The sequence below is a fragment of the Eschrichtius robustus genome, chromosome 13, assembly GCF_028021215.1.
Source record: "Eschrichtius robustus isolate mEscRob2 chromosome 13, mEscRob2.pri, whole genome shotgun sequence".
In the NCBI taxonomy this organism is placed as follows: domain Eukaryota; kingdom Metazoa; phylum Chordata; class Mammalia; order Artiodactyla; family Eschrichtiidae; genus Eschrichtius; species Eschrichtius robustus.
The window spans coordinates 23,397,139-23,414,112 of record NC_090836.1 but is presented as its reverse complement, the minus strand read 5'-3'; the positions used below and the strand labels follow the sequence as shown (position 1 = coordinate 23,414,112).

The 16,974-nt window shown below is 36.2% G+C and overlaps 1 protein-coding gene across 2 annotated transcripts in view; it reads right to left on the bottom strand.

The window, feature by feature from the left end:
* The window catches only part of BMAL2 (basic helix-loop-helix ARNT like 2), a 97,747-nt gene that overhangs the window by 4,292 nt on the left and 76,481 nt on the right, over positions 1-16,974 (bottom strand). For both annotated transcript variants that reach the window (XM_068560412.1, XM_068560413.1), the window contains 7 exons: positions 10,391-10,631; positions 9,804-9,910; positions 9,497-9,647; positions 8,014-8,072; positions 6,349-6,457; positions 3,471-3,549; positions 1,916-2,024 (listed from right to left, as the gene is read on the bottom strand). In XM_068560412.1, coding sequence (XP_068416513.1) covers positions 1,916-2,024; positions 3,471-3,549; positions 6,349-6,457; positions 8,014-8,072; positions 9,497-9,647; positions 9,804-9,910; positions 10,391-10,631 — 855 coding nt within the window. The remainder of the gene's footprint in view (positions 1-1,915; positions 2,025-3,470; positions 3,550-6,348; positions 6,458-8,013; positions 8,073-9,496; positions 9,648-9,803; positions 9,911-10,390; positions 10,632-16,974) is intronic.

Here is a 16,974-nt window from a genome sequence, read left to right as displayed (position 1 = left end):
CTAGGATACCATACAATGTATTATTGAAGGCAAAGTATACCTCTTAAATTGCAGAAGCCTGATACATTTTTAAATGGGTCGCCTATTTTTATAACAATCCGCTGTCAGATAAATTGAGCTTCACTCATTTGATGCACATCAGTGAGTTAGTCTACGAGCTTTCTAATAGAAAATAAAAGCTAAGAGGTACAGACTCCCAGACAGTTGGAAGCTAGGGGTTGGGGTTTATTCATGTGTGTATATAGAGCCTTGAAGAAGAAATTTAACTTTAATCTGCCTTGTGAAAATACTCTGCTTGTTTAACCCCCAAATGAGAAGGCTGAGACAAAAGCATCTTCCCCCAAATTTGAAAGACTCTTATAAAAGTGGGGGGGTCCCCAGATTTTTGATTGAGAAAGGAAATAAGGAGGAACCATGGAAATGAGATTTAAATCAGAGATAAGGAAGAGGTTCTAGAAATTCAGGGTTAAAACACAGCTGCAGATTAATCGAAGTTTTCTAGGTATCTTTCAAAGTACAATAGAACTTGAGATGATTAACATGTGGCTCTCTGTGTGAAGCTGATGTCCAGGTTCCTTCAAGTCCTTTGATTCTCTTTAACATACATTTTCAGGAGATCAGAGTCAGTTATGGGGGGGTATAAAATTGTGTCATTTCAGTTTTCTTCATTTGGACTTTGCATAAACATAGTTAAAATGAATAATTACATCTTAAACATTTTATGATTGGTATCTTTAAAAATTCTTTTTCTTGAGAATGGACATTTTCCCCTAAATACAAGAGCTTTAGTTTTATTGAAATTGTGTGTTTTAATAATACCCATAACTGATTCAGTGGATAATCAAATTTTCAATGACAGGTCCATTAAGTAGCGTACACTTAAAAATTAACAGCATGATTACTGTATTTATGATTTTGAATGAAAAACTCTTAGTTATTTTTAGTGAAGTATAAAAAATATGTTACAATGTGTTAGTTTCTGGTATACAGCAAAGTGATTCAGTTTTATACATATATGTTTTATATGTATAAAACTGAATCATTATATATAAAATATATATGTATTCTTTTTCAGATTCTTTTCCATTATAGTTTATTACAATATATTGAATATAGTTCCCTGTGCTATACAGTAGGACCTTGTTGTTCATCTATTATATATATAGTAGTTTGTATCTGCTAATCCCAAACGCCTAATTTATCCCTCCCCGCCTTTTCCCCTTTGGTAACCATACGTTTGTTTTCCATGTCTGTGAGTCTATCTATCTCTGTTTTGTAAATAAGTTCATTTGTATCATTTTTTTTGATTCCACATATAAGTCATATGATATTTGCCTTTCTCTGTCTGACTTACTTTACTCAGTATGATAATCTCTAGGTCCATCCATGTTGCTGCAAATGGCATTATTTCATTCTTTTTTATGGGTGAGTAATATTCCATTGTGTATATAAACCACATCTTCTTTATCCATTCATCTGTCAGTGGACATTTAGGTTGCTTCTATGTCTTGGCTATTGTAAATAGTGCTGCTATGCACATTGGGGTGCAAGTATCTTTCTGAATTAGTCTTCTCCAAATATATGTCCAGGAGTGGGATTGCTGGATCATATGGTAGCTCTATTTTTAGTGTGTTAAGGAACCTCCGTACTGTTTGCCATAGTGGCTGCACCAACTTACATTCACACCAACAGTGTAGGAGGGTTCCCTTTTCTCCCCACCCTCTCCTGCATTTATTATTTGTAGACTTTTTGATGATGACCATTCTGACTGGGGTGAGGTGATACCTCATTGTAGTTTTGGGAAAAATCTTAAAGTTGTTTGCATCTCTAGCAATTTCCTAAGCCTGAAAATAGAGTGATTAAGAAAGAGTTTTTGGAAAACCAAAATGGCAGGCAGTTGCCAAAGAAAACTTACCAAGGAGTGGTTCGTGACTCTGGGGAGTAGCAGCGCTTTGGTTTTGCTTTGTAGCCTGTGGCTCCACTATTTCAGAAGGACTTAGTGTAGTCAGTTCCTTATCTGACATCTGTAAAGAGAGAATAATAAATAGAAAGTTTCCTATTTGAATGAAATAAAGACCTCTTAGCAGTTTTCAGATGCGGGCATTCTGGCCATGCCACCACTGCCATCAACAACGTGGCAGCTCACACTTCGTATTCTGTGCTAAGTACTCCACAAGCATCATCTCGTTTCAGGTTACACATGTCGCGAGGTCAGGCATCTGAGGCCTAAAGAGTCTAATATCTTGCCCAAAGTGTGGGAGCCATGATTCTAACCCAAGTCTACCTGACTTCAAAGCCCCCGCATTATTCATAACCGTAACTGAATTACATACACAAGGAAAAGTTTTCGATTAAAAATGAAAAGCTATTTCAGTTTTTTAAAAATGATGATAAAACAGTATCTCATATGAAACTACAACGGGAAATACTGCTTTGGAGTAGGGAATGGATTAAACCAGAGACTTTTACCAAAATGTTATCATACTGTTAAATAGTCACAGGCCAAACAATCTAATGTTCATGTAGCTCATCAAAAGAAGAAATCATTTACCTATATTGTCTTACTTAGTTGATGAACTTTGCCATAGAATGCCTACATAACGTACACTACTTGGAGATTCTTGTGTGTTACAAGGACTTAAATCCCTGTTTCTGGCATATTGTCTGGCACAAAATGGGTACCCAATAAATATTTGCTAAATGTACGAGTAAAACTGGCAAATACTAGATCAAAAGCCTATATTAATATACAAAGATATTTTCAAGTTCCCTTTTGTCCCTGGTCAGATTTAATTTCTCTTTCCTCCTATATTCTTATACCACTTAGTTTATATACCTACTTTAGAGCCTCTTGTTGTCTGGGATACATCAGAATTGTATATGGGTCTTCCACAGTTTCAGCACTATGTTCAGTCATTTTTGTATATGCAACAATGCACTGCAAATAGCTAGTATTTGTTCAATTGAATTAAATAGTAGGTAGTACTTAATTTGTAGCTTATATTATTTAAACATCTTTCCAGACCCTAAGGAGTATATTTAATCTGCGGAATCGAATCTATTACAATAACAATAATAGCTACAATTTACTGAGCACACGTTGTGTCCCAGGCACTGTGAAGTTTTTGTTTCTTTGTGTATTAAATCATTTAATTCACACACCACTCCAAGAGACTGGTGCTATTATTAATCCCTTTTTTACAAATGAGGAAGTTGAGGTGCACAGTTTAAATAACATGCAGGAGGTTACCCAGTAGTAAGTGTCTGAATCACAACCTGGACCCAGATAGTATGGTCCCAAGCGACTTCACTCTTAACCACTATTCTACATTGCCTCTTAAAAACTCTGAGCTAAGTAGAAAGGGTTCATTTTTTACAGGATGGCCTCTTTTCTCAAAAGAAATAATCAACAAGGAGCAATGTTATTGTTCATTTATTTCACGAATATTATCACTTACAATGGTACTTACATTCCTGCAGTTTATAGTGTGAGTATCTTTCAATAAATCTGTTGGGCTTGAATCATCAAGGGATGAAGAAGACTGTAACCTTCAAAAAGTGACACATAAAACATTTTATGTGTCTATTTATATATATTTTAGAAAATTTTCTCCTTTGAATACATAATCTACTGATAAAAATACAGGGAGGAACATAAGACTGAATATCACGACAGTTTTCATAATCAGACTGACTCGTTCAGTGCCAGACTTATTTTTGACTATGGAGTGCTGAAAACACTATAGGAAATAGAAACAAACTCTGAGGTGAAAGCTCTTAAGTAAATCATGTTACCTGTCTTAATACAGCACGTGGCAAAGTAATGGAATAACAACATGGTTCAAAATAGGCACTCAGTTCCTTATCAGGATACTGAAAAGCAGAACTAAGAATAAAGAAAGATTTCCTAACATCCTGCAACCTTTTTTTTAAAGGGGAAAATGCGTCATATTTTTACTATAATAGGTCATCCCCAGGTCCAAAATCAATGAAACACATAAAGACAAAAACAAAATCATATGCTTTGATCATAAATCTCTTTAAGACTTAATATGTAAAACTGACAGTGTCATATATTACTAAATGCTCAATTATGTGAAACATAATGGCATAAACATAACTTTATGTCCTTTTGTATTCCCAAGAAGGCAAATGACAAGAAAGTATAGAGGGAGAAATTAAAACAGAAGAATGAAATGAATTAGGTAGAAAACACAGACGAAAAGATCAGTGACATGTCTTATTAGAGATTTTTCACAATGTAATGTATATAGCTTGGCTGGCTTCCCATCTGTGGTTCATGGTTTAAAATCACCATCTGCTCAATTAGCCTTTGTTTAAAGATGAAAACTATCTGCCCCCACATGCACGTCACTACCAGATTAATCTTCTGAAATATGGCTTTCTTCGTGTTAGTCCATTGGGCAGAAACTTGCTATTTAAGTCCCTCCACTACTTGACTTCACCTTAGTTAAAAGTCCTTTTAACCAAGTTAAAACTCAGTTGCTCAGCAACCTGACTCTTCTCTCAGTGAACCTCCTTGATGTTTGCTGAAACCACCATGCTTTCTCCCGCTCACCTCCATACATTGGCTGAGGTGCCTCCATATATAAATGCTCTCTCCACTGCGTCCTGCAGCTGCACCCAGCTAGCAACTTTGGCTCAATTTCCACTTTCCTTACGAAGCCCTTCCAGGCATATACAGTCAAATGATTTTCAACAAGGGTGCCAACACCATTCAGTTGGGGAAGGGACAGTCTTTTCAGTAAATGCTGTTGAGAAAACTGAATATCCACATGCAAAGGAAGTTGGATTCTAACCCTACTCAGGGTAATGTTTTGGTCAAACTTTGTCCTACTTAGTACAAGTATTTACAATTCACTCCAGAAATACAGTTTAAGCTTTTATTATGGGAAACTTAGATATAAAAATAGACAATATAATGAAATCTCATATACCCACCAAACAGCTTCAATAATTATTCTTTCCTAATCTTGTTAAATGTACTTAACCTGAACTCATACTTCCCCTCTCCTCCCAGACATTTCACCATTTAATCTGTAAATACTTCTCACTGCAGAAATACTGATTTAATTGATTATGGGGTGCTGTCCATGATATAACTGTTCTCTGTGGGTATTACACATATCTCTTAAAAAAAACTGAATTCCAAAACATTGCCTTTCTAAAATCCAGAAAAATTCTGAGTTCAAAACCTATCTGGTCTAAAGGGTTTAGATGAGCAATTATGGGCCTATATATACACATATTCACATACATCCACACATATCTTTCTTTTTTCTTATACAAGTGAGTTATTATACATGCTATTCTTTTGTTCTATTCCTGTGCTTTTTTCTATTAACCAGATAAAGCTCTTGCCATATTAGCATAAACAGAGCTACCTAATATTTAACTGTTGCAGAGTATGCCATTGTATGGATATACCATAATAAGTTATGGTTATGGTAAAGATTTAAATATTTAAATCACTACTTAAACAGTGCAGCAAGAAACAGTCTTCTTCATGGGTCTCTGCACAGTTGTGTAAGAATATTTGTTCCTGGGGTAGAGTTGCTGAGTCTAAGATCATATACACTTATATTTTTGATGGGTGTAGTCAAATTGTGCTTCAAAGAGCTTGCACTAGTTTATATTCCCATGGACAGTTTAAGAGGGACTGTTTCCTCAGACTCTCGCTAGTACTACCAAACTTTCAAATCTTTGACAATCTCCTAAATGAAAAAAGGTATGTCATTATTGTTTAATTTTGTATATATATAATTTTAACTGTGAGTGGGGTTGAGCAATTTTTAAAGTTTCTTGGCCATTTGCACTTTTATTTTCTATTTATGTCCACTCTCTAAATTTTTTGTTATTGAGTTATTTAAATAACTCCTTTAATAACTTTATTCTTTATTCTACACAAAAAGTTTAATATATATAAAATTATACAAAGTTTAATATAAAATTCAATAACTTTATACTTTATACTACAAATCTCTTCATGTATTAAGATAATCAGTACATTTTATCATATGAAGTACATTTTCTGTGTATAATTTGTCTTTTAACCTTGCTAATTATAATGGTTATAGTTATGTTTAAGTTTTGAGTTTTTATACAGTTAAATTTATCCATTTTTTTCTTAATAAATTCTGGATTTTGTGTGATGTTTAGAAAAGACTTTCCAAACTATGTTGCTACTGTAAAGGTGATCTTCTCTTCCATTATATTATTGAACTGGTTATTGTTTGCATATAGGAAACCTATTGATTTTTTAATATTGGTTTTGTAAATATGATGATAATTTTACTTGTGGAAGTATTTGCAGCAATGAAACATTACCTTTGTAAGTCCAGAAGTTCACTTGCAATATCTGTTCCGATACTACCAGCACCAAGTACCGTTCCCGTAGACATTCCAGGCACACTAATGCAAGACTGTCTAGAGGATCCTAAATAATAACAGAAGGAAAGATTCAATAGAGGGCTTTAAAAAATATATAACTTTGGTCAATATCTTTCTTTCAATTCAAATATATTTCCTATTTCCCTCTTTAAAAGTAATAAACCAGCTGCATCCTAAAATGTTAGAAATATTCATGCTTACATTACAAACATAACTCATGATGGTTTAAGATGCTTATGCAGAGTGATGTGAGTCAAATATGTGGAAAGTCACTGAGGGTTCAATCATGACCTGTAACCTTTGAGTACATACAGTTCCTTCCCACTTTAACCTCCACACTAAAGCCACAGCAATACCACTTTTTTTCTTTTATTGAAGTATAGTTGATTTATAATATTGTTAGTTTCATGTGTACAGCAAAATAATTCAGTTATATATATGTATGTAGAGATATTCTTTTTCAGATTCTCTTCCATTATAGGTTATTACAAGATATTGAATATAGTTCCCTGTGCTATATGGGAAATCCTTGTTGTTTATTTTATATATAGTAGTGTATATCTGTTAATCCCATATTCCTAATTTATCCCTCTCTCCCCCGTTTCCCCTTTGGTAACCATAAGTTTGTTTTCTACGTCTGTGAGTCTGTTTCTGTTTTGTAAATAAGTTCATTTGTATTACTTTTTCAGATTCCACATGTAAGTGATATCACACAATATTTGCCTTTCTCTGAAGTGACTTACTTCACTTAGTATAATCATCTCTATGTCTATCCATGTTTCTGCAAATTGCAATATTTCTTCTTTTTTATGGCTGAATACGACTTTATTTTAAATATTTCCTAATATTTTAATTTTTCTTTGCACAAATAATATATTAAAATATTCCTGTGGCAAAGAACTAAGATAGGGCTTCCCTGGTGGCGCAGTGGTTGAGAGTCTGCCTGCTAATGCAGGGGACACGGGTTCGAGCCCTGGTCTGGGAAGATCCCACATGCCGCGGAGCAACTGGGCCCGTGAGCCACAACTACTGAGCCTGCGCGTCTGGAGCCTGTGCTCCGCAACAAGAGAGGCCGCGATAGTGAGAGGCCCGCGCACCGCGATGAAGAGTGGCCCCCGCTTGCCACAACTAGAGAAAGCCCTCGCACAGAAACGAAGACCCAACACAGCCATAAATAAATAAATAAATAAATTTAAAAATGGTCCACATCAAAAAAATCTTTAAAAAAAAAAAAAAAAGAAGAACTAAGATAACTCCCCCGTAGTGCTTTTCATTAATTTGACCAACAGATATTTGAGTGCCTTAATATATAAGGAACTATGCCAGCTGCTGGGGATGATAATGAGTAAAACACCATTCCCACTCTTGAAGAACTCACAGTCTAGCGGTGAGCCAGTTGAGTGAACGAATAATTGCAATACAATGTAAGATTATAACAGAAATGTGACCAAAGTACTGTGGGAATTCTGAGGAGGATAACTCAACCCACTGAAATCTTTCTGATTTCACCTTGAAATTTTTCCCTCTCCAAGACAGAAAAAGATGGTAACTTAATAATAACAGTCTTAGTAATAAGTCTCCGTCACCTAAAACTAAGCTTACCTTCTGATGATTGAGAGCTGCAAGGAAGCAATGATGTTTCTCCAGTATCACTATGTCCCCTAGAATTAAGAAACACCATAGGTGATTTTTTTTTTAAGGTGAAGGAAAATGTTAAAGCAACTACATTAAGCTCTGTGTATTTGAATTATCAGTTCTTGACCTGTTTGTGTTTTATATACACATTGTTAATGTCACCACCAGAGATGGAGGTATTGATGTGCTAAGTACCAGGGCTTTTGCCAGATGTCATATTACCCTGTAATGTACATGTTTCCAAAGATACAAACTCTCAGCTCATATTCTAATGATAAGGAGACAAGAATTATTGGGATGAATAATAGAATTATTGGGATGGGTAATTAGTACCTGCTGGAGGTACTAAGAATTGGGGGGCTCTTTTTTTAAACTAAATATTGTACATAAGGAAATAGAATTGGTTTGATAAAACCTTATAGCAATTTTAAAGAGAAACATAGAAAAATAATACTTAGAACAAGGCCATGCTAGCATATTGAGCAAATCAGGAAAAGCTGGCTCTTCCTTCAGGCTGACACAGCCATAGACCAGGGCTTGGAAGGCAGTGAACGGGCTGGATTTCTGCTTATCCCTCAGCCAAGTACTCCTACACAAGCATATGCGCTCCCAAGGCTCAGAAGATGGACATGCAAAAATGATGTGGAGGGCAAAACAGTTTCTTACCATTTTAAACAGTTTAAAGCCATATCCACATAGTTTTTTGTAAGGACAAAGCAAGGCCATGAAGGGTACGAAACAATTGCCTGAATAAATGCATTTACTGTCACATTTTATACTAAGCCAAAAGGAATTTTTTATAAAAGAGCAAACTTTTAGCTTAATTCTGATAACTAATGCCAATGAACAGTGAATGAATTACTCAAAATATATACTCAAGTTCCAAAGCCAGAGGATCACACAGGGTTTTTTTTTAAATTGAAGTATAGTTGATTTACAATGATTCAGGGGTACAGCAAAGTGATTAATATACATATATATATATATATATATACACACACATATTCTTTTTCAGTTTCTTTTCCACTATAGGTTATTACAAGATATTGAATATAGTTCTCTGTGCTATATAGTAGGTCCTTGTTGCTTATCTATTTTATATATAATACTGTGTATCTGTTAAGCCCCAATTCTCGATTTATACCCCCCTTCCTCTTTGGCAACCATAAGTTTGTTTTCTATGTGAGCCTATTTCTGTTGTGTAAATAAATTCACTTGTATCATTCTTTAGATTCTACATATAAGTGATACCATATGATATTTGTCTTTCTCTGTCTGACTTAGTAGGATAATCTCTAGGTCCATCTATGTTGCTGCAAATGGCATTATACTCAAGTTATAAAGCCAGAGGATCAAACAGTTTTAATGATTTAGCAAGATGAAAAGAGGGAAGCAAAGATACTCATTTGAAATCAGTATAAAGGTCTTAACAACATAAAAAATTACTTACAAAACTAAAGTGTTGACAGACACAATATATTCCAGTTCTTTGGTCCAAGGATTTGTGAAACTAAACCACTGGCTTTTTAAAGTTACGAAAGAGCCATCTTTTGCTCTGAATTTGTATGAATCTGTAAATATTTTCTCTTTACTCTGCAGAACTTAACAAGAAAAGATAATAATCAGCATAACAGTCTACCACTATATAAATCAATCCCTTAAGGATTAATTCAAGGTTCAGATTTCACAGGAATGAAAAATTAAGAGTTGAAGTTGTAATTAAAAAGTACCAAAAGATGATCCCACTCAATGCATACCTGCTTTGTGCTTGTCAGTCAAATTACTATGGTCATCTTGATGAAAATATTCATAACAAGAAGTTCCCAAAAGTTCCTGAGGCAGATATCCTAAAATTGCTGTTGCCCTGGTTTTAAAATTAAAAATAAAGTTCAGAATTGGTGAATGTATCCCCTTCCAGAATACCGTTGGTCCATACATGGTCAGGATAGTAGAGAAGTAGACCGCGGGGATGAGTAACCCATTTGCTTCACTGGGCTCCTTTGGCTGCCCTAGACCCAGATTAGAGCTGCAAAGCAGAATGGACACCCAGGCACCAGGCTACTCCAGAGGCCACCTACCCAATCCAGGGTATGCTATTCCTACCATTCACCAATAAAATTGTGGCCATAGACCATGCCCAGTTTCTGCACCATTGGCTAAGAAATATTTCAAGTTTACAATTTGGCTTGAACAAATTTACTGATATATCCATATCCTTATTTCATTTAAACTTTATTTCCTGTTCTAAAGCCTTAAAAAAAATCCAGCCATGCTACTAAGCCACATCTTTAGTAGCCTTAAATATCTCATTGAACTCTAATCATCATGGCACATAAATGTTTACCTTTGATCAACATAGACAAATTGTCCATTCACTGCAAAACGGGTAATAAATTCAGTTGGTTTCACTTTAATCTCTCCACTGTTCTGTGGGACAATATATGGATGTAATCTTCCAATGGCAACAAGGCAGGTAAAATTACTACTGTCTTTCTTATTGTCCGTTTCTTCTTCCATTCCAACAATATTTGGAGGCCAGTTTCTCAAGTAACCAGTGCAGTGGATAGTACAGAATTTTCTATGATCTAATTCAAAGGTTTAAAAAAAAAAAAAGCATTTGTCAACTATATCACAATAAAACTAAAAAAAAAAGATAAAAATTTAAAAAGCATTTGAACCATTATGAATTCTTAAATTTGTTACACTGACATTTATAATAGTTAGAATTGTGCTATGAAATAGTCTTTAAATATGCTAAATATGAAAAGGGAATAGGATTGCATTAAAAAGAAATCATCAATCATGTTTACTTAACAACTTCATTCCTAATGGGTTATTTTTCTCAGGAACTAAACTATACATACTACATCAAAATGATTGCTTTAATTTCGGTTTAAATAGGTCTATAGTTATTTCGTTATTTCCAAGTTAATTTTTTAAATTACAATACTTTATGTGTTAGAAAAAGTTAAACTTCATGCTCCCTTGCTCTCAGCTACAGAAGTATTGTTTTCAGCTTATTTAAATTTTGGTATATTATAATTTATATTCATAAATTTAAAGGATACATGGATATATTCATAAATTTCTTATGTAAGCACTTATAGTGGCTAATAGATACATATGATTATAATAGATTATAGAGATATTTCAGAGAACATTTAGAGAAATTTATAATAAAATGTATAAAACTAAAATTTGACTCAAAATTTCACTTTTCAAAAAAATCTTAAGCAATTAACTCATAAGAAAAAGCTCATCAAACAGATCCAACCAGAAAAATAAAAAATTGAAAATAATCCATATATTCAAATAACAGGAAATGCTTAAGAAAACAATGACAGTATAAAAGATAGGCAGTATACAGATTATGGCAATCTACAAAAAAGTAACTTAAAGGTTAAAAAGGGGGTGGGAAAGCTGATAAAAATTACTTCAAACAGTTGCTTGTGATAAGATTTAGAAAAGACCAGAACAGTCATTGTTTTAAGTCGGCACCTTTTGCTAAGACTGTTACTACAAATCTTTAAAAAAAAACATTTGTTTTAAATGGAAGATGGTATGGGCTGTCTTATAAGATAGCAACTAATAGTAATAGCAAAGGTGTAAAGAACACTTTATGTGCCATGCTCTGTTTTAAGTTCTCTAAATGAATAATTCATTTATTCTTCTTAGTAGTCCTATGAGAGGTTCTAATATCATCCCCATTATCTCAGGAAACTGAGAGTTACTGCCAGGGTCACAGCAGGGAAGGGTGGAGCTGAGGGTTTACATCCAGACAGGCTGGCTCCAGAACTCCCTCTGTGAACCGCTACTGTGGTGCTATTTGATGGTAGTGAGTGCCTGTCATAGAAGGTGTTCAAACAGGAGTTGCCTGAGTGATGGAGGGGGAGGACTACAAAAAGGTGTTCCAGTCAGAGGGAACAGCCAGTGCAAACAAGAGTCAAGAACGAGCAGTCAGAAGCGGCTGAAGCATAGTCTGTGATGGGGAAGTGGCAGAATAAAGCAGGGAACAGATAGGTTAGCTCTTGTAAGCCCCGCATAGAACCTTGCATTCAACACCCAACAGACATCATCCCCTCCACGGCCCACAGACGCCTTAAATTACATGTCGTTATCTCTTCCAACCCCAAACCAAACCTTTATCACTTATTCCGTATCCTGCTTAATGACACCACAATCAACCCAGGTAGTTAAATGAGAAACCTGGGCTCTTGCTTTCACCTCACCCAACATCCAAGATATCTTAAAGGAATTAAAAATTGGGATAAGTGTAATACAAGGTTTTCATTCATATTAACAAAATTAGATGGCAGTCAAAAATAAAAAGGCGTACATCTGTGACAACATGGGTGGACCCTGAGTATATTATGTTGAGTGACATACGTCAGACGGAGAAAGACAAATACTGTGTGATTTCACCTATATTTAGAATATAAAAAACAAACAAACAAAAAACAAAATAAATGAACAAACCAAACCAAACAAAAACAAACACACAGATACAGAGAACAGAGTGGTTGTCACCAGAGGGGTACGGGAGAAGGAGAGTGGGGGTAGAGGGGAGGGCAAAATGAGTAAAGGGGAATCAACCATATGGTGGTGGATGGAAACTAAACTTTTGGTGGTGAGCATACTACAGGGTATACAGAAGTAGAAATATAATGTTGTACACATGAAACTTATATAATGTTATAAACAAAAGTTACTTCAATAAAAAAATAAATTAACTTTAAAAAAGGCTTATAAACTGAGTTTAGCATTTCTGATGATGCTTGCAAATTTACAAATGACACTGATTAAAAATATTCTACTCAACGGAAAATATAGACTGAAAAATGTTTTACATTTATATATGGAATCTCATCACACAGAACTTAGCCTCTTTAATTCTTCTCTAACAACAGGGTTACTAACAATTTCCAACTCAATCTGTCCCTCAATTCTCACCTTGAACATTTATTCAGTTGGCAAATTTCTAGCTGGGATTGTGTAATTCCATCCACTGATGGAATTTGACCCATTTAATCAATTATTTAAAATTTTAAAAAATCCTATTAAAAAATCCTCCTGGGGATTGCTTCAAGATGGCGGAGTAGAAGGACGTGCTCTCACTCCCTCTTGTGAGAACACCAGAATCACAACTAACTGCTGAACAGTCATCGACAGGAAGACACTGGAACTCACCAAAAAAGATACCCTACATCCAAAGACAAAGGAGAAGCCACAGTGAGATGGTAGGAGGGGAGCAATCACAATAAAATCAAATCCCATAACTGCTGGGTGGGTGACTCACAAGCAGGAGAACACTTATACCACAGAAGTCCACCCACTGGAGTGAAGGTTCTGAGCCCCACATCAGGCTCCCCAACCTGGGGGTCCGGCAACAGGAGGAGGAATTCCTAGAGAATCAGACTTTGAAGGCTAGCGGGATTTGATGGCAGGACTTCGACAGGACTGGGGGAAACAGAGACTCCACTCTTGGAGGGCACACACAAAGTAGTGTGGGCATCAGGACCCAGGGAAAGGAGCAGTGACCCGAGAGGAGGCTGAACCAGACCTAACTGGTAGTGTTGGAGGGTCTCCTGCAGAGGCGGGGGTTGGCTCTGTCTCACGGTGAGGACAAGGACACTGGCAGCAGAAGTTCTGGGAAGTACTCCTTGGCGTGAGCCCTCCCAGAGTCCGCCATTAGTCCCACCAAAGAGCCCGGGTAGGCTCCAGTATTGGGTTGCCTCAGGCCAAACAACCAGCAGGGAGGGAACCCAGCCCCACCCATCAGCAGTCAAGCGGATTAAAGTTTAACTGAGATCTGCCCACCAGAGCAACAGCCAGCTCTACCAACCACCAGTCCCTCCCATCAGGAAACTTGCACAAGCCTCTTAGATAGCCTCATCCACCAGAGGGCAGATGGCAGAAGCAAGAAGAACTACAGTCCTGCAGCCTGTGGAACAAAAACCATATTCACAGAAAGACAGACAAGATGAAAAGGCAGAGGGCTATGTACCACATGAAGGAACAAGATAAAACACCAGAAAAACAACTAAATGAAGTGGAGATAGGCAACCTTCCAGAAAAACAATTCAGAATAATGATAGTGAACATGATCCAGGACCTCGGAAAAAGAATGGAGGCAAAGATCAAGAAGATGCAAGAAATGTCTAGGGGCTTCCCTGGTGGCGCAGTGGTTAAGAATCCACCTGCCAAGGCAGGGGACACAGGGTCGAGCCCTGGTCCAGGAAGATCCCACATGACGCGGAGCACCTAAGCCTGTGTGCCACAACTACTGAGCCTGCGCCCTAGAGCCTGAAACCACAACTACTGAGCCCACGTGCTGCAACTACTGAAGCCCGCGTGCCTAGAGCCCGTGCTCCACAACAAGAGAAGCCACCGCAATGAGAAGCCTGCACGCCGCAATTAAGAATAGCCCAGCTCGATGCAACTAGAGAAAGCCCGTGCACAGCAACGAAGACCCAACGCAGCCAAAAATAAATATATAAAATAAATTTGTAATAATAATTAAAAAAAAAAGAAATGTTTAACAAAGACCTAGAAGAATTAAAGAACAAACAAACAGAGATGAACAATAAAATAACTGAAATGAAAAATACACTAGAAGGAGTCAATAGCAGGATAACTGAGGCAGAAGAATGGATAAGTGACCTGGAAGACAGAATGGTGGAATTCACTGCTGCTGAACAGAATAAAGAAAAAAGAATGAAAAGAAATGAAGACAGCCTAAGAGACCTCTGGGACAACATTAAACGCAACAACATTCGCATTATAGGGGTCCCAGAAGGAGAAGAGAGAGAGAAAGGACCCGAGGAAATATTTGAAGAGATTATAGTCGAAAACCTCCCTAACATGGGAAAGGAAATAGCCACCCAAGTCCAGGAAGTGCAGCGAGTCCCATACAGGATAAATGCAAGGAGAAACACGCTACGACACAGTAATCAAATTGGCAAAAATTAAAGAAAAAGAAAAATTATTGAAAGCAGCAAGGGAAAAATGACAAAAAACATACAAGGGAACTCCCATAAGGTTAACAGCTGATTTCTCAGCAGAAACTCTACAAGTCAGAAGGGAGTGGCATGATATACTTAAAGTGATGAAAGGGAAGAACCTACAACCAAGATTACTCTACCGGGCAAGGATCTCATTCAGATTCAATGGAGAAATCAAAAGCTTTACAGACAAGCAAAAACTAAGAGAATTCAGCACCACCAAACCAGCTCTACAACAAATGCTAAAGGAACTTCTCTAAGTGGGAAACACAAGAGAAGAAAAGGACCTACAAAAACAAACCCAAAACAATTAAGAAAATGGTCTAGGAACATACATATTGATAATTACCTTAAACGTGAATGGATTAAATGCTCCAACCAAAAGACACAGGCTTGCTGAATGGATACAAAAACAAGACCCATATATATGCTGTCTACAAGAGACCCACTTCAGACCTAGGGACACATTCAGACTGAAAGTGAGGGCATGGAAAAAGATATTCCATGCAAATGGAAATCAAAAGAGAGCTGGAGTAGCAATACTCATATCAGATAAAATAGACTTTAAAATAAAGAATGTTACAAGAGACAAGGAAGGACACTACATAATGATCAAGAGGTTAATCCAAGAAGAAGATATACCAATTATAAATATATATGCACCCAACATAGGAGCACCTCAATACATAAGGCAACTGCTAACAGCTATAAAAGAGGAAATCGACAGTAACACAATAATAGTGGGGGACTTTAACACCTCACTTACAGCAATGGACAGATCATCCAAAATGAAAATAAATAAGGAAACAGAAGCTTTAAATGACACAATAGACCAGATAGATTTAATTGGTATTTATAGGACATTCCATCCAAAAACAGCAGATTACACGTTCTTCTCAAGTGCGCATGGAACATTCTCCACGATAGATCACATCTTGGGTCACAAATCAAGCCTCAGTAAATTTAAGAAAATTGAAGTCATACAAGCATCTTTTCTGACCACAATGCTATGAGATTAGAAATCAATTACAGGGAAAAAAACATAAACAACACAAACACATGGAGGCTAAACAATACGTTACTAAATAACCAAGAGATCACTGAAGAAATCAAAGAGGAAATCAAAAAATGCCTAGAGACAAATGACAATGAATACACGACGATCCAAAACCGATGGGATGTGGCAAAAGCAGTTCTAAGAGGGAAGTTTATAGCAATAAAACCCTACCTCAAGAAACAAGAAAAACCTCAAATAAACAATCTAACCTTACACCTAAAAGAACTAGAGAAAGAAAAACAAACAAAACCCAAAGTTAGCAGAAGGAAAGAAATCATAAAGATCAGAGCAGAAATAAATGAAATAGAAACAAAGAAAACAGTAGCAAAGATCAATAAAACTAAAAGCTGGTTGTTTGAGAAGATAAACAAAATTGATAAACCATTAGTCAGACTCATCAAGAAAAAGAGGGAGAGGACTCAAATCAATAAAATTAGAAATGAAAAAGGAGAAGTTACAACAGACACCGCAGAAATACAAAGCATCCTAAGAGACTACTACAAGCAACTCTATGTCAACAAAATGGACAACCTGGAAGAAATGGACAAGTTCTTAGAAAGGTATAACCTTCCAAGACTGAACCAGGAAGAAATAGAAAATATGAACAGACCAATCACAAGTAATGAAATTGAAAATGTGATTAAAAATCATCCAACAAACAAAAGTCCAGGACCAGATGGCTTCACAGGTGAATTCTATCAAACATTTAGAGAAGAGCTAACACCCATCCTTCTCAAACTCTTCCAAAAAATTGCAGAGGAAGGAACACTCCCAAACTCATTCTATGAGGCCACCATCACCCTGATACCAAAACCAGACAAAGATACTACAAAAAAAGAAAATTACAGACCAATATCACTGATGAATATA